The 18,589-nt window shown below is 39.3% G+C and overlaps 1 protein-coding gene and 2 non-coding genes across 5 annotated transcripts in view; all 3 read left to right on the top strand.

Annotated features, from left to right (window-relative positions):
• LOC129280133 (C2 domain-containing protein 5-like) overlaps positions 1 to 6,200 on the top strand; it is a 47,730-nt gene extending 41,530 nt beyond the window's left edge. For 2 of the 3 annotated variants that reach the window (XM_064112555.1, XM_064112554.1), the window contains 4 exons: positions 924 to 979; positions 1,763 to 1,888; positions 2,508 to 2,654; positions 3,399 to 6,200. In XM_064112555.1, coding sequence (XP_063968625.1) covers positions 924 to 979; positions 1,763 to 1,888; positions 2,508 to 2,654; positions 3,399 to 3,527 — 458 coding nt within the window. In that variant the 3' untranslated portion in view covers positions 3,528 to 6,200. The remainder of the gene's footprint in view (positions 1 to 923; positions 980 to 1,762; positions 1,889 to 2,507; positions 2,655 to 3,398) is intronic. The other variant, XR_010296347.1, reaches the window with a different exon arrangement.
• An 8,854-nt stretch (positions 6,201 to 15,054) lies between these two features.
• Positions 15,055 to 15,173, top strand: LOC129281095 (5S ribosomal RNA). The gene has a single exon (XR_008586497.1). It is a non-coding gene; the product is annotated as a 5S ribosomal RNA (ribosomal RNA).
• A 469-nt stretch (positions 15,174 to 15,642) lies between these two features.
• On the top strand, positions 15,643 to 15,761 carry LOC135157375 (5S ribosomal RNA). Its single transcript, XR_010296368.1, has one exon. It is a non-coding gene; the product is annotated as a 5S ribosomal RNA (ribosomal RNA).
• The last annotated feature ends 2,828 nt before the right edge of the window (positions 15,762 to 18,589 follow it).

Raw genomic sequence — 18,589 nt, 5'->3', positions numbered from 1 at the left:
TTTTGGGGCATTTTTTTTTAAGGTAAGATTTGAATCGGTCAAGTGGGTGTTGTCGTGTATCTTGGCAATTCTTCATGAGAAAAATAATCATCTCACATCATGATAATAGGAGAAAGAACCAAAACGGGATAACCCTTAATACCATAATCCTCATTGTGAATTGGTGAAGTGCTTGTTCAATTTTGTTAGGCATTTTTGTTGTTTGAAAATGACTCAATATTATGTTTTGATATTGTTTATACCATGGTCAGATACCATAATATCATGATTGTGAGTTTAATATTGTTAGAATGAAAAAAAAAATCAGGTAAATAACATCTAAGTATTTTCCTGCATTTAATGGTAAGAACCAAGGCAAGATATATAACAGGCACTCAAGCTCTTAAAAAAAAGGTTAGAATCAGAATTGAATTGCCTATACATTTATCTGCAAGAAATACAGTAGCATAATTAAAGTGTGATTCTTGACATTTTGAGTGAAATGAAAAAAAAAAACAGCGGTATTTAGGCTTACTTTTTTTCATTCCAATCTATTTGCATATGATTTTTCTTTTTAATGTTAATTCACAGTCCTATTAGGGATTGTGTTTTATTAAAGCCAAATCATTCGTGTTTGCAGTTAGAAATATTAGGTTGTCTGTAATTTGTTTACATCAGCCTACATTTAGTCCATACACCGAGTCTGTGGAAAACAAAACAAAGATGGTAGTCTTGACACAGTGCATTTCCTGATAGTAGGTTATTATTATAATTGTCATTGTTTTGAATTACAGATATTAAAATAAAGATGCATAATTTGTGTTTGAAGTTGTAACCCTGTACATAACTTGTTTAAATGCTTGGAAAATTGATAAGGTTCATCGTACATATTATACTTGGTAAGTTAATAAGGTTCATTGTTCTTTTCTTTTTGTAATCAAAAGCTGGAGCATCATCTGGAGCTGAACCAATGCAGCTGGAAAGAAGAATTCATCTCGCGGTAAGAAAACACAGATTTTTGTTGTTATCAATCATGGTAATGGTTATTATGGTTAGATTAATTTGTTTTAACCCCCCCCCCCCCCCATCTCTCTTTCTTGGACGTATTTGTAATTGTGATTATGATTATGATTATATTGTTGTTCATTTTACATGTATTAATATGATTTATTGTTATTACAACGGTGGTCCAATTTATACAAGCAATTGTGCTTTCTTTGACCCCTCCACATGTCAATGATTTGTATATATGTATATTTTTAATTATGGAAATAAATTTGAATTAAATTGAATTAATGAAAATTAGATATTTGTATATTTTTGTATATTCAGCTGTAATTTGATAAGCCAGAGCATTCTGTCTTTAGGCACTTTTGAGAAGATCAAGGAAATAGATTTTAAGGTTTTTTTTCAAGAGTTGAATCCTACATATGGATAGCAATATTCTCTTCATCATCAAGAATATAATTATCAACATCTCAGTTGTCATCATTCACTTCCATCATCATCACCACCATCGTTTTTTCATTGTCTTAAAAATCATCATCTGCACTATTACCATGATCATCATCATTACAATCATCATCATAATCATCACTATCACCATCTCCACTATCACAATCAATCATCATTATCATCATCATCATCACCACCATCTTCATCCCCATCATCTCCATCAATGTCACTCTCACCATCATCTGATCATCATCACCATCATCATCACCACCATGATTTATTTACATGTATCAATTTATTTTTTCTCTTGATACGTTTTTTTTTTCAGAGTAACAAGCCATGGCGACCAGAAGTTTTGATCACTCCTTTGGCAATTATCCCTGGGGCAATCATCGATCGTTACTTGGGCAACCTGAACGTTTTCTTCATCAGGGAAACAACATCAGTGAGAGAAGTAAGATTTTTTTTTTTTCAATAATTTATTGTGTCTTATAAAGATTGATGCTGCATGATGCATTTGAGTTTCGAATTATTACCAACATGTACACATGTAAAATGCCAACTGTTCCTATGAAATGGGAATATTCCTATTTTGGGGAAAGGAAATTGCCATTTTATCCCGTGTGCTCCTCTCTCTGAAAAAAAAATGTAGTATTGAATGGAAAAGTAACAAATATTTCTATTTGTGGAATATTCTTCATATTTTTCTCCATTTCTTGGTCGTCATGGTTGGTATGAGGAGTACCCCCCCCCCCCCACCCTTCACAGTACAATGTTCAGCTTTTCAGCGTAGCATTAAAATCTTTCTTCCAAATGAGAGGTTGTGCACAAATGTTACAAATAATGTTTACTCACACTTCTGTATTAGAATACCTGGTTTCCGTAATACAAAGGTGAGCGAATAATCGTGCACTTGATTTTGACGATTAAGTGTGCATTGTATTCAATGCAATCAATAGTCAACATATTTTCTACGATGATTGCTAATCTTTGTGTTGCTGGTCCCAGGGTTTATTACTATCTGTTTTTCTAATACTTTTCTGTTATTTGATCTCTCGATCCTCTGCATCCAGTCTGGCGGGGTGAGCGGTTTCATGCGTAGTTTCATCGCTGAAGTGAAAGCCATTGTGAGACGTCACGTCGCCGCCTTAGGTGGGAATGCCCTTGTAGCTTACGCTCTCATCGATTGCATCATGGAGGAAAGTCCTCATAAAAACCAAGTGAGTAACTCTCCTTAACGTTCCTTTGAGTTCTTGATTTTATTTTATATTTATTTAGGATTTAACTGAACGTGTTTACAATAATTACAACACAATCGTAGATGAAAATTTCTAGTAACAATAAAAAATGACTACTGAACATCAAACAAAGTAAAAAGCAAGTGAGTAACTCTCCTTAACATTCCTTTTGAGTTCTTGAATTTTTTTGATTTTATTTATTCGGTTTAAAGGATAGATACATGATACGAAAGTCCAAGGACGAAACTGAACATGTTTACAATAATTACAACATAATCGTAGATGAAAATCAATAGTCACGACCAAAACAGACTACTGAACATCGAACAAAGAAAATCTAAGTAACAAGAAAACTAATATCCATATAAATGAAAACCAGTAGAAGAGTAGAATTATTATCACAGAAGTTATCAAATCATTGCAGTATTGTAACATATAGTATAGTAGTCTGGTCATTGTAACATGGAGATAAACACAATTTGTAGTCATTTAAAAAAAACTGAACTAAATTGCATTCGATTGTAAAGTACAATATTCTCTTTGAGAAAATATTATTTTTTGAGTCAGTGCTTTTAGCGATATTGAGTGATTAATGATTGGCAAATTTGTGGAGCAATTTGCATCATCCTCGCTTGTTGATACTATTCAATTGATCATGTAATGTATATCAATCACTGAACTGCCATACGATTGTGTATTCTATTTCTTTTCAATTTCTGCATGCAGTGCCAATGCCTGATTCACGTGTGTGGAGATGCCGTTCACATCCAGTATGAAGATTCATCGATAAATCTTGATGGAAGCAGCGGAAAGAACTCTCATATTGTCACGGCTGCACCCGCCACCCGTAGCTGAAACAAACCTATGGTATCACCAAGGAAAAGTTAATTGCTTGCAGATGTGAATAGAAAAAGCAGGTATTCTAGTGCTGTTATCGATAACCTCTTCATTGCTAGTCTTGTCGATAATCCCATGTTTTTTTACACTTAGCGATATCGATAACCTTTCTCTCGTTGTCGATAATACTCGCTATTACATGTATGTAGAGACATGACAGTGATTTTCCTTTATTGCGGAAAATGGACAGAATTAACAGAAACAGCCTTTTGAAAGTGGATTTTCAAATGTAAACTCACGGAAAACATATTTTTTCTCAAAATGTGCAGAACAGCAACAGAAATTAATCCAAAATCTCAACAAAATACGATCTCAATTTGCTATAATTATGACAATCCAAACATCTGACTGCACTCGACTCCATTCGATCGTATCGAAACATTCACAAGCAGCGCAAGCTCAATTTTAGCGACCCAAAACAAGTACCAACTAACTTAGAAGGCAGCACACGGCCGTGTGTTGCTGCCATCTACGTTCGAAAATGTACAGCACGATATCAAAATGGTGGATAGGCGAAAGTCGTTGACTGCTCAGAACGATGTCCAAAAAGCCCCCAAATTATCGATAAAACTTCATCCAACCCTAAAATAATGCTAATAACGTGAAAGGTGAGGATGTATTTATGCTAAATATGTTTGTTAAAATATGTTATGTAATTGTTTACATTCGATGAACGCGAAGCATTCTTGGTACAGTGGCAGATACAAATAATGACCAATGCGAGTATGTGACATCGCTACAATGCATACAAATTGCGTATTGATTATGTTCTTTTGTCGATAGTTATCAATATGAGTAAGATATTTTTAGTGATATATCGACAGAGAATTTTCTTACCGATAACAGCATTAAGGTATGCCACTTAGGCTTCATAAAAGAGTCTAAAAATCCTCTTGATGACCCCTGTCCTACATGAAAAAGGTGTTTTCAATGGACAGAGATATGTCTGAATTCAGACTTTAGTCTGAAAAGTGCCATTCCTGAAAAATTTGCTAAATTTTATGGAGATGAATCAATTCTAAGCAGAGCTGCCAACCGTTGTGAAATATGGCAAGAATACAAAAGGGCATCAAAAAGGTAAGAATTTGTGCAAAAAATAGGAGGCAAGTGAGCTACTTTGAAGGAATATGTGTAATGTTCTATGCAACCATGTACACGAGCATTGAATTGTGTATGCTTCACCTATGAGCATGTTCGAGATAGAGTGCTTAATGTTTGTTTAGGCCTACATGTACGTACGATATTGCAAAGGTTCATGGTAAATATCTGTGGGAGTTGTGGTAGAAAGTGATGGGGAAATTACACTTGAAATGAAAATAGGGTCGATTGAGAAAATATGAGGTTTTTTTATTGAAAATTCATAATTTAGGCTAGGCAGAATACTAATTTGCTCTGGTGATGGTTAGCAGGTCTGTCTAAGGTGCTCATAAGTTGTAATGATCATTAATACATGTATTAAACAGAGAGTAATTGGGCCCTACTGGGGTATTCTGCACTTGGAGGAAAGTCAACAAGGTGTGAACCATTTTAATAATAATAATATACATGTACAGTTCTTGTATAGCGCATATCACAATTATGAATGATGTCTCTATGCGCTTCCAAAGGACTTGGATATTATTACCCCAGCTGTAGCTTGGCAGCCGTAATTACTAAGATCACAGCGCACACGCATTTCAAGGAATAAATTCCTGCCAGGTACCCATTAACCTCACCTGGCTTGAGTGCAGCACAATGTGGATAAATTTCTTGCCGAAGGAAATTACGCCATGGCTGGGATTCGAACCCATGACCCTCTGTGTCAAAGTCCGGAGACTAATCCACTGGACTACAACGCTCCACATAATTATCATTATTCCAGTAGTCTTGCTAACATTCATCTTTTGATCATATAGTGGTATATGTTCTCTGATTGAAGTGATGAGGGGCTCTATAGGTCTTGGTCATATGTGGTATTCATTGGCCCGTATTCTGAAGTCGGGTTTAACATAAACTCAGGTTTACAGTTGTAGTTTAAGTATGGATAGCCAGTTGTTACATAAATCACTAACAGTAGAGATATCATATTTCCGCTCACTTTTGGCTTCCCATAATTTTAGCACAGAGTTAGACCATGGTCTAAGTTAAACCTGACTTCAGAATACCGGCCAATATCTCCAAATTCTCGTAGGTAGGCATCCGATGGAAACTGAAACAAACCAAATGAAAGATGGGTGGAATGACTCAAGACATCAATAAACCAATATTATTACTGACAGGGATTAAATAGATGATGACGTCATAGTATCCCTTTAAATAGCTTCATTGAGCAAGAGCCTACAACCATACCATGCTGAATATACCGGTACTCGTCCGATCACCGAAGTCAAGCAGCATAGGGCTCGGTTAGTACTTGGATGGGAGACCGCCTGGGAATGGGCTACGACCCCCCTGAGTACTACTACGACCTTGACGATCACCACGAAAATCCACCTGTCGCGGTGATCGAAGGAAGGACGAAAAAAAAGGGGAAATGATGACCATGTCGGAAGTTTAAAGAGCGCTACCTGGTGACGAAAAGATGAAACATCGTCTGCTTGTGTCCCATTTAGCATTGACATGCATACACTAAAATCATATTCAGTCAATCAATCAATTTTGTTTGTTTTTGTTTGTTTATTTGTGTTTTTATTGGTGTCTTTGTTTGTTTTATTGTTTGTTATTGTTCACTTGATTGTTTTGTTGTATTTTGTTTGTCTAATTTTACACACAGAAACACACACACGCAAACACATGCACATACACACAGACACACATACAATCACACACACACACACACACACACACCCAGACACATGTACATTCATACACAAACATACGAACACACACGCTTACACACACACATACACACATGAATATACACACACATACAAACAAACATACAACACACACACAAACATACGCAACATTCATTCTCACACAAAGACAGAAAAAAGTCTGACATGAATTTTATGCATTGCTTGTTCTTTATGTTTTAATAAACATAGTTTCATTCTTCTTCTTTGTTTTTCTGTTCTGTTTGAATAATAATAATATGAATAATCATAATAAAATTGGCCTCTTATAAAAGCAAGAATTAAGCATACAAAATATATGCTTTCGTAAAATACCATCATCTATCGCCTCGGTGAAAGGCATTATGTACAAATAAAATAAAAGATCTTTGGCACTGTGGCTTTCAACATCAACAAAGCCAATATTTCTTTGCAACATGGTATCAAATTCCCTTACAAAAGGGCATAAGTACATATAAAAAGTAATACATTATAAAAGCCTGTACGTTTCCACAAGAAGGCATCAAGTATCATCAAACATATCTGGCAGGCAAGTTCCCTAACAATAGGGTTTAAGTACATATAAATAGTGATACCATATAACAGACTTTACGTCTCTGCAATAAGGCATCAAGTATCATCAAACATCTCTGGCAGGCAAGTAGATTACCTGAGCACCCTAGCAAAAGGGCATAAGTACATATAAACAGTATTGCATTATAAAAGCCTATACATCTCTGCAACAAGGCATCAAGTGGCAGGCAAGTTAATGGCCTGAGTTCCCTAACAAAAGGGCATAAGTACATATAAAAAGTAAAACATTATAAAAGCCTATACGTCTCTGCAACAAGGCATCAAGTATCATCAAACATATCTGGCAGGCAAGTTCCCTAACAATAGGGTTTAAGTACATATAAATAGTGATACCATATAACAGACTTTACGTCTCTGCAACAAGGCATCAAGTATCATCAAACATCTCTGGCAGGCAAGTAGATTACCTGAGCACCCTAGCAAAAAGGCATAAGTACATATAAAAAGTATTGCATTATAAAAGCCTTTACGTCTCTACAACAAGGCATCAAGTGGCAGGCAAGTTAATGGCCTGAGTTCCCTAACAAAAGGGCATAAGCACATATAAAAAGTAAAACATTATAAAAGCCTATACGTCTCCGCAAGAAGGCATCAAGTATCATCAAACATCTCTGGCAAGGAAGTAAATTACCTGAGCTCCCTAACAAAAGGGCATAAGTACATATAATCAAAACAAGAATAATACAAGCATATGTGCAACCAGCCTCAGATTTCACCAATTGATGAATATTATGAAATTCATGTTCTCTTTGCAAGCTCAGAGTCCACGACAGTTTTGAAATGATCGTAACTGTCGTAGGTACGATCCGTGAACCCTGGAGTAAGGGACTTGCGAGTTCGGGGACAGAAAGTGAATAACTTCTGAGTGCTGTTTGTCACCTTGTCTTTGGACGGAATGTACCGTTTTCGATCGCCACCACAATTGAATACCCCGCAAGCTGCGCACGGTTTCTTTGATTTGTTTGGCATGATAGGCTTGGCTTTGGGCTGTGGGGGAGGAGGGAGAGTAACCTTTAAAGGCGCTGATGTGGAAGGCTGAAACGACAAGGATGCCGCACGTGGCTGTGATGGAACTACCATCAGAATTGGCGCTTTTGGCAAGATTGGCTTTGCAAGTGTGGGCAATGGATGAGCTTGCATTGGATCATCAATTGGCGTGTTGAGGTCTAACTTCCTATTCTGTCCACGCCTGTTGCCCGTCTCGAAAGGCACCGTCGGGTACTGAACCTGTTCCCTGTCAGGCATGCTCAATGTTGAAGGCAGGGATGGTGCATCGGGAATGGACTTGGCCGTCATTACACGGCGGTGACTGGGAGCCTTGGGAACAACTGTGGACAGAAAGTTCATCCTCTTATTTTCCCTGGTGAGGAAAGCCGTAATGGACTTAACATTGATATTCGGTAGAGGAATCGGCACCTCTGCCAGCTTCCTGTCATCTCGTACCCGATCGACGATGCGTTTGTACTGCCCTCTTACGAGGCATGCAATTTTGGTGGGAGATGACAAGGAGCTGGCCTTGGGTCGATTTTTCAACATTTTGATCACAACGTACAGCAACCTCGACTCCTCGGTAACGGCAGCTGCCTGAGCGTACCTCATCCACGCGAACTTTGTCTTTTGGGCTGCACTGGTTTGTGGTGACTCTGGACCATGAACTCTGCCAAATAGTGTATGGCCCCATTTGGACTCATACCTCTTCACAAATGATTTACAAGATTTGTCATGGTCCGAGAGAGCTGCAGCTGCCGCGATGATCTGGAGACGAAGTTCAGGTGGAATCAGATGCTCGTCGGCTAGTTGGATTAGCAGGAGAGCCAGCCTCTCTACCTCCTCGAAGCCAGGGAGATGTAGGTGCTTCCGAGGGGCGAGCACGTCGTCCAGCACTGGATTGGTATCACAAGGTGGTTGGTGCTCAGACTTGACCAGGACAGCATGGTTGACGCTGATGCCGTCAATGGGATCCTGCTGCTCTGCGTCTCTCTCAATCCCCTCGTCATTGTCGTCATTGCCGTCTTCATCCAATGCCTCTTCGTTGCCCTTATCATCGGCTGATTCGTCCTCCTCCTTGGCCTGTTCCTCCTCAACTGCATTATTTTGTTTGAAATGAAAAAAAAAAGAAAAAAAAAATAACGATTCAATACATTCAACAAAGGTACATATTAATTAATATACTCTAAGATAATAATCCATACTACTTTTGTCAAATTATTGTTTAACATGTTATGTTGAAATGACTATGAATCAACATTCAATAAACATCACACAAAGTATAAAGATCATATTAGATAAGATTCAACCGAAGATGAGCATAAAATTAGAATTTTATCTCACCACGACGAACGTAGTACTCTTTGGCGGTGAAATCTGTGCATTGGCAGTACACATACTCCACCCCGATAAGCTCCTCCTCCTGTCCCTCATCTGTGTTGGCAGGCATGGGTGCGATGAAGTTGGGGTCGAACAGATGGTCCTTTCCAAAGAGCACTTCCGCATGCTGGTTCAGCCTCTGGATGAGGCACGGGTCAGTGATTGCTGAACGGGTAGGGCCTTCTGTCTTCCTGCCTTCCATCCTCTGATTCCACTGAACCATGAAGGCAACCAGTGAAACCTGCATGAATAAATAACAAAAATGAGAATGAAAATATTGAGTTAATTAAAACTATAAAGGAGTCTCTCCAGATTCTAGTTTCCTTCTCTCTCCCTATTTGAATATGATATTACGTGAAAATACTAACCTGGAAAGGCATGATCCCACACCTCTTGGAGGGGATACAATTGACCAAGTGGGAGTGCAGTCCCTCAAGAGCGTTGCTCCCTCTACGGCACCTGTATTTGTTTAGCTTGACGCCATTGATGGTCGCCGTCCCGGTAGAAACGTACAGGGGAACGCCCGGTGGATCCTGTAATGAGACATCATGAATTTTCGCAATATTATAATTTAATTTTGCCTTTGTAAAATAAAATAAAGATATTTTTCTTTTCAATGGGCATCTTTAATATTGCCTAAAAGATCAATCAATCATCTGAACTGATTACCTAAATAAGCAATAAAAAAAAAGAACACATGTTGAATCCTCACCTGCATACACCCGAGGTGTTTGCTGGCGACCGCCCAATGGTCGTCCACGGCCTCCGACGACTTGAATAGGTGGATACCATCCACGTCCAGGCCCGCATCACCTTTGAACTCGTCCAGGATTGCCTCGATGGCAAGGGCAGATTCCTGATAAGAATGAAAAGGTTGAAATAAGAACAATAATTCTAATTATTTCTATCGTAAACTCATGAACTACTCTGCAGCATCCTGAAAATAAAAGGCATCAGATTTTGTCACATTCAGATTATTTACTTACTTGTTGGTGTATAGTAATTCCATGTTCCTTTTCCATGTTTTATTCTATTATAATTTGAAAAAATCAAACAAAGTATCTCACCTCAACGCCACGGGTGACACGGCGGACATAGGCCTTCAGCTGGCTGCGAGTCACGAACCTCACCATCTGCCCGTCCGTGTAGGCTGCATACAGAGCCTCGTTGCCCTTCCGGATGGCGGCCGTCAATTTCCCCATATCGGCCTCACTGTATGCCATGATGGCCCTGGCCATGGCGCTCATAAAACTGCCGTACTTCGAGTGTGTCTGCTTGACTACCACGGCGTCCCATCGATGAAGCCAGTGGCGTACATCGAGGCGGATGACCATTCCCTCCTGAGTCCACTCAGAAAAGAGCGTCTCGAGCCACGAGGCTCCACCATCCCTGAAACAAAAAAAGAGAAAAAATCGTTTTACAACATCTATTTTTGCATACTCGTCTAATCTATGCATTGCTATTTGCTTTTGAATATTAAAAGGTGACTAACGAGACTTGGAAACTCAACTCACCTACAACAGTTACTGTCCGTGTATAGGATCTTCGGAGCAGGAGCGTTGGCCCTGGCGAATCTGGATATTAGCCCCCGTGCCATCCTGGTATAGGCCTCTTGGGACTCGGAGGCTGTCACCACCGACGTGAGGAATTGTCCCCACTCGTTTAGCACGCTGGTCAAGTACTGCATCGTGCCCTGGCCATCTCCGTATACCTTCTTCAGAATCTGTGCAGAAAATAGAGAAAAAAAACAATATCGCGATTTTGTAAATGACAATCAAACTATTAACAATATTTTGCGCACATTTTGGTTGTTGTTAATTATTGGAAAATAGTAAAAATAGCCATTCATTGATCTATTCCAGCATTTTTTAAGCATTACATCCCCATTTCATTAATCATTTATGTTCTATTCCATTCACTGTAGCTGCTCATTTTTTTATCCCATTTTGTTGACAATTCAAGAGAGATAGAGAATTTAAAATACCTGCTTTGTGCCGTCAATACAAAGGATTTCTCCAGTGTGGCTGAGAAGTGAAGCCCGGTATACTGGCATCTTTCCCATTTCCAGGATGAGCTGGGCTCGTCTCAGGACCCGAGCAGAAGGGAGAGGCGTCTGGGGAATGGGCAGGGTGTAGGTGGACTTGATGAAGGGCAGGATTCCCTGCTGACCTGAACCATGACCTTCTGACGCGTTCATCAGCACCGTCTGGTAGAGGTCCCTCCTCTGGGCATAGGACGTGGCATGGTTCTGGGACAATATGCGGGCAAGCTTGCTCATCGAAACAGAATTCAGGCGATCGTCCAGGATGCTGACTACGTCTCTGTCGATGGCTCGCTTGCCGCAGATGACAGCCGGGAAGAGGCTCGAGACCGAAGGGGGGAGATTGGCCAGGATGCTTGGACTGGAAGCATTCCATCGGTATTGCAGCTCGCTTCCACTCGCCTGCCGCTCCTTCATGCAGTGGAAGCACTGGAGCCTCTCCGTAAGGAGGGTGTAATATCCACTCATCCCGCACACCTGCAGAAAAGGAAGACAGAAATGTCCAACTGTTTAATCTCTCATATGTCCAGTACTCTGCTACGGTACATTTCATATGACATGTTTTTCCTTTAAAGGGAAGTCCAGGCTGAAAATAACTTGATTTTAAAAAATGTAGAAAAAACAAAGAAAAATATTGGTCAAGGTTCGACGAAAATCCATCAAATAATAAAAAAGTTATGGATATTTAAAATTTTGGAATTGTGACGTCACATGCGAGCAGCTGCTCCATAGGTCATGTAATAAATAATCAATAAATTCGAATCTTTTTCATGATCCATGATAAAAACTTATATTTTCTCCTCAAAAACTAGTAAAAATTATATTTCTGAGGATATATCAAATGCTCAGATAAAAATAATTTGAATTTTCTGAGAAAATGGCATTTTACTTATTTCTTACCATAGTATGTACAAGAGCTGCTCGCATGTGACGTCACAAAATCAAAACTTGAAATATTCATAACTTTTTTATTATTCGACGAATTTTCGTGGAACCTTCACCAAAATCTTTCCATTATTTTTTCTACATTTTTTACAATCAAGTTATTTTCAGCCTAGACTTCCCCTTTAATTAATAAATGCATATCCTTCTGAGCATTCAATGTTTCTTTTTCTGCGATAAAAATCATTACATCATCTAAGAATATCACCGTAACATCACCTTACCTGTCTAGCAATGGAAGCGAAGCCACTTTTGGCGAGAAAAGTATCAGCTGGAGCAGGGCATTTGGAGTTGGGGCACCGAATCTTCATGTCGAGGACACCAACCGGCCGCCAAAAGAAGATCTTTGTGGTGAAGAACGAGGCCATCGGTGGAATCGTCGACTTCACAGACGTCGGGACAGGGGGAGGGACAAACTCCATCTGGGCCTTGAAGACCCTGGACCCGGAGGGAGACCTCTGGAATAGGCCGTACAGCCCGTCGCTCTTGGCCCATGGGACGTTCGGGGGATGCATGGGTTGGGCATTGATGGGCGGGTGTTCCCACGTCTTCTGCCATCCCTCCATCGATCCGTCTTCTGGCGCCGTACTTGAAGAGATGTCCGGCGGTGGCGTCGAGATAGTGGACGGGGCGCTGATCTTGTCGGCCGCCAGCAGCTTGGTGTCCACCGTCACTGACAGCTGGGACTCCTGAATGGAACCGTCGAACAAGGCCAGAAGCTCTGCGTCGTGCACGTATTCCTCATCAAAATCCAGGTCCTTGACCTCCTTCTTTGCATGCTTCTGAGTAATAGAATAACACAAACACGCGAATAAAATGAATCATTTCAAGAAAGAAAACAAGGATTTTGAAGATTAAATGTTTCTATTAAATGGCTTCACAAATGTAAATATATATTTTAAAATTTAGAATTATAATGAAGATTTACATTGAAAGTGACTGAATAATATCTATACTGTAGGTATAGTTGAATTAAATTTCTAATCTTTCATTGCTCCGATGTACAATCAATGTCTCACCGATTGACGCTTTTCTAGCTCTGTCATAACAAGTGGAAAACACTTGACAAGCTCATGTAGCTGCTCCTTCTGCCATCTCAGTGAAGGATTCATCTCTCCCTCCAAAAGAAACCGGTCCAGTAGCCACACGACATATCCAACGCCATGCTCTAAAAGCCAGTGGAAAGTTTGGCCTTTGAACTTTCCAAACGTGATGACGATCTTCGCCCTCCATAGATCCTGCCTGGATTTCTTGGCCTCAAGCTCAGCCTTCACCGGATCGGACCACAGATCCTCGCACACTTTGGCATCGTCGGGGAGCTTCCAAACAAGATCACCCTCTGTGGTATTCCGTAGCTGGGCCTCCGGTTTACCATCACGGCTCATGTGGATGGGGATCTGTGGGTAGGTGTGCTGCTTAAGGTGGCGGTCCAGGCCCTGCTTCAAGGTGAAGGTTTTCCCGCAGACATCACACTTGTATGCCTTCTCCTCGTGTGTCTTCCGGTGTCGCGTGAGGTTGGAGCGCACCCCAAACTTCATTCCACAGTCGGGACACTCGTGAAGAACCATGATGACCCATATCTGGTTCAAGAAATTAGATAAGAGAAAAAGAAATTATTTCAGCTTTAGTCTCAAGTCTAGCGAACATTATTCAACAGCACAATCAGTGTTCGATAAACCTTGAAATTCAATATTGATAACAAAAAGCAAAAAAAAAAAAAAAACATTTAAAAGGCATACAAAAAAAATTATAATCACAATGTAGTCTTGTGATCTTAAGGAAAAATCATGATTATGAAGGTGAGAATCGCTGTCGTTATATATTATTTCGGACAAGTGTTGAATTACCAACAAAATTGCATATGTGTGGGACTGGACTATAAACTTATTGATCGAAAATGACCACAAAACTCACATTTTTCATCGATTTTATTCAAATCATAACCAAAGATGATACGCACATATATTTTGACACGTATTCCATACATTAAACAATAACAATATGCCTTAAATAGTCATTTCAGCGCGAAAAAACAAAGTTTGACTTACCGAAATCACAGCAGAAAAGACCGATATAGTGACGTCATGAACAAGCAGTCACTGGATTGGTCGGTCGACCTGGCAAGAGTCAGTCAACTGCAGTCAACAGTGGCTTCTGATTCGACGGTCGACCGGTCAACGAAACATTCTCATTGGTCGGTCGACCGATTCTCTAGTACTCGGGAGAGTAACTGTCTGGGAATACCGGGTGTTGTAGGCATTTTTTGCTTCAAGAAATGCCCCTTTATTAATTTCTTCATTTTAAGTCGTTGGTATTTGTTTTCCTTATAGTATCACTTTTGTCTCTTTTTGTTGTCTTTTTCGTCTCCTTCGTCACCCTTTTTAATAGAGCAGGAATAAACTTTTCGCTTGATGTCCGACATTCAAGGCAATGATGAAAGTCGTTTGTTTGCAAGCACAGGGTCTCCAAGAGACGAGGCGCGCAGTTCAAGGCCTACACCATCATGTGAATTGTTGCGTCACACACAGGTGCGCATCCAAGAAAAAAAAAACACGACAATATCTCCAAATTCTCGTAGGTAGGCATCCGATGGAAACTGAAACAAACCAAATGAAAGATGGGTGGAATGACTGAAGACATCAATAAACCAATATTATTACTGACAGGGATTAAATAGATGATGACGTCATAGTATCCCTTCAAATAGCTTGACTTTGATGGAGCAAGAGCCTACGACCATACCATGCTGAATATACCGGTTCTCGTCCGATCACCGAAGTCAAGCAGCATAGGGCTCGGTTAGTACTTGGATGGGAGACCGCCTGGGAATACCGGGTGTTGTAGGCATTTTTTGCTTCATGAAATGCCCCTTTATTCATTTCTTCATTTTAAGTCGTTGGTATTTGTTTTCCTTATAGTATCACTTTTGTCTCTTTTTGTTGTCTTTTTCGTCTCCTTCGTCACCCTTTTTAATAGAGCAGGAATAAACTTTTCGCTTGATGTCCGACATTCAAGGCAATGATGAAAGTCGTTTGTTTGCAAGCACAGGGTCTCCAAGAGACGAGGCGCGCAGTTCAAGGCCTACACCATCATGTGAATTGTTGCGTCACACACAGGTGCGCATCCAAGAAAAAAAAAACACGACAATATCTCCAAATTCTCGTAGGTAGGCATCCGATGGAAACTGAAACAAACCCAATGAAAGATCGGTGGAATGACTGAAGACATCAAGAAACCAATATTATTACTGACAGGGATTAAATAGATGATGACGTCATAGTATCCCTTCAAATAGCTTGACTTTGATGGAGCAAGAGCCTACGACCATACCATGCTGAATATACCGGTTCTCGTCCGATCACCGAAGTCAAGCAGCATAGGGCTCGGTTAGTACTTGGATGGGAGACCGCCTGGGAATACCGGGTGTTGTAGGCATTTTTTGCTTCATGAAATGCCCCTTTATTCATTTCTTCATTTTAAGTCGTTGGTATTTGTTTTCCTTATAGTATCACTTTTGTCTCTTTTTGTTGTCTTTTTCGTCTCCTTCGTCACCCTTTTTAATAGAGCAGGAATAAACTTTTCGCTTGATGTCCGACATTCAAGGCAATGATGAAAGTCGTTTGTTTGCAAGCACAGGGTCTCCAAGAGACGAGGCGCGCAGTTCAAGGCCTACACCATCATGTGAATTGTTGCGTCACACACAGGTGCGCATCCAAGAAAAAAAACACGACAACATCTCCAAATTCTCGTAGGTAGGCATCCGATGGAAACTGAAAAAAACCCAATGAAAGATCGGTGGAATGACTCAAGACATCAATAAACCAATATTATTACTTACAGGGATTAAATAGATGATGACGTCAAAGTCTCCCTTTAAATAGCTTCATTGAGCAAGAGCCTACAACCATACCATGCTGAATATACCGGTTCTCAAGTACATGACTCCGGGGTCTAGTGAGCGCGATCACTAGTTTTTTTTAGTTTTTTTTTTAATGCTTTTTAGCCTTTATTCAGATAATATCACATTTTTCATACATACATGTACAAGGGTAATAAAGAAAACATATATAATAAAGTAAAATACATATATACAGCAATATAACAAATGAAATATTATACGTTATGATAAACATTTTTTTAACAAAGATTATCACAACCCATAATACAAACAGAGAAAACAGTTCATCCTAACATCGTTTACCACATAATATCACCCATAGTAACCATCACATCCAGATGTCACTCTGACAAAATAACAAAATATACACTATTTTGGGATATAGCCTGCCGAGCTACTAGCACGTAGATACAGCATTTATTTCACATAAATTATCAACACTTTCATTTTTCAAAGTATGAAAACAACTTCTAACAAATTCTGTCTGAGAATCATACATACATAATGTTTTTATACCTCTTAACATTAATCATGTGAAGTCATAACTAATTAAACTGTTATGCCCTAACCCTAATTATGCCCGGGTTTAAAAAAACAGAGATAAAACTGAATCAGCACTAAACTCTGAAAAGACCCTATGGCCACCGCAACTTAAACTTTGATGCAACAACGTCTCCTACCAATTATCATTTTTTAATTCACTCTTTAAAAAGAACTCCATATTAAAAAACGTGCTAGTGTGCGGTCCTTGGAAAGCTAGAATGACTTCCCCTACAACACCACACCCTTATCTCGCATCCCCTCTTTTCATATTCAAATGAAACACCTTCGACGCAACGGAATTGAATAATTCCGTCACGCATGCTGGAGCACAATTAGTGTTCACCACTTATTGCCGTATAAACAACATTTGCCAGCTATACGATGTAACGCTGGCAAATACATGTTCATCCTAACATCGTTTACCACATAATATCACCCATAGCAACCATCACATCCTGGGCCCCATCTTACGAAGAGTTACGATTGATCCAATCAATCGTAACTCTATGGAAATCCATCAGTGTCATAATTCTTTCTACAGGAAATTTGCACAATGTCTGTTGTTGTAAACATAGAGAAGCATAGCGAATTTTCAAGAAAACATTGAATGCATGAATATACATCATAGAAAATATTTTGAACAAACATGCATAATAGATGTTGACTTTGCTGGCCGTCCATAGTTGCGATTGATTGGAATCAATCGCAACTCTTTGTAAGACGGGGCCCAGATGTCACTCTGACAAAATAACAAAATATACACTATTTTGGGATATAGCCTGCCGAGCTACTATAGGATACTACAAAGAAGGGGAAAAGATTTTACTAAACCTCAATCCGAGATAAAATAGAAAATAAAAACCAATCTCTATCTTCTCGATCTTATTTACACCATTGTGATTATGCTGACTTGTAATGAATCAGAATCAAACTTTTTTTCTTTTTTTTTTCTTCCTATATTTCGAAGGAAATATGCACTCTTTTTTACCTATGCAAATATCGCTGGCAATAGTGTGTTCCTGAAATAATCTTGAAACGTTTAATTAATTTAACACAATATCACGTATCCTTGTACATAGTTTGTTCAAACATATCTTTACGTCAGTCACTAGTTTTATACTGTATACATCACTAGTAAAACATATTACAAATTTAAAGCTTGAGATACAGTGAGCCTGTCCTCTAAACTATCTTCCACATAACCATCCTTCGCTTTTTCCCCTTTCCATCTACAGTACCATGCCTCTTCCATACTCTGTCATTTACTTTTGCCCTGGCAGCTGCCGTGGCTCCACTTGCCCTCAAAGAATGGAGACCAATGTTTAAATCACCGCTTACCTCCTTAAGACGAGCGACCACTGTTTCACGTGTTCTCGTATAGCTCATTTGCTTATTCTTGTGTATCAGAAATTTTCTTCCCTTATTTGCATATGCGGTTTAAATAAAAATTGATCTGATTTCGGATCTATCCCTGCAAACTCCATATACCTCTTAACAATGCTAATAGGACAAGCATTTGTTCTCCCTTTACAAATAACTACATGTACATCATCTCCTTTTCTGTTCTGATCTGTCTTACTCTTTGAAATGTGTACGGACATATGATCATCATAAAAACTGATATCACTGCATTTTAAAGATCTGGCCTCATCGAATCTAAAAAATCCACTAAAGCAAAGAATAATGAATGCTAAATCACGAAGAACAAGAACATCATGAGTATCAGAATGTTTGTCGCAAAGATTAATAATCTGCTCATTCGACAAAATGTCCTTTTTAGACACTTTCTTAACGTTTTCCCTCTCAGCTGCTTCAACAATAT

This window comes from Lytechinus pictus, chromosome 17 (assembly GCF_037042905.1).
Source record: "Lytechinus pictus isolate F3 Inbred chromosome 17, Lp3.0, whole genome shotgun sequence".
NCBI lineage: Eukaryota > Metazoa > Echinodermata > Echinoidea > Temnopleuroida > Toxopneustidae > Lytechinus > Lytechinus pictus.
This window is presented reverse-complemented; position numbering and strand designations above follow the sequence as displayed.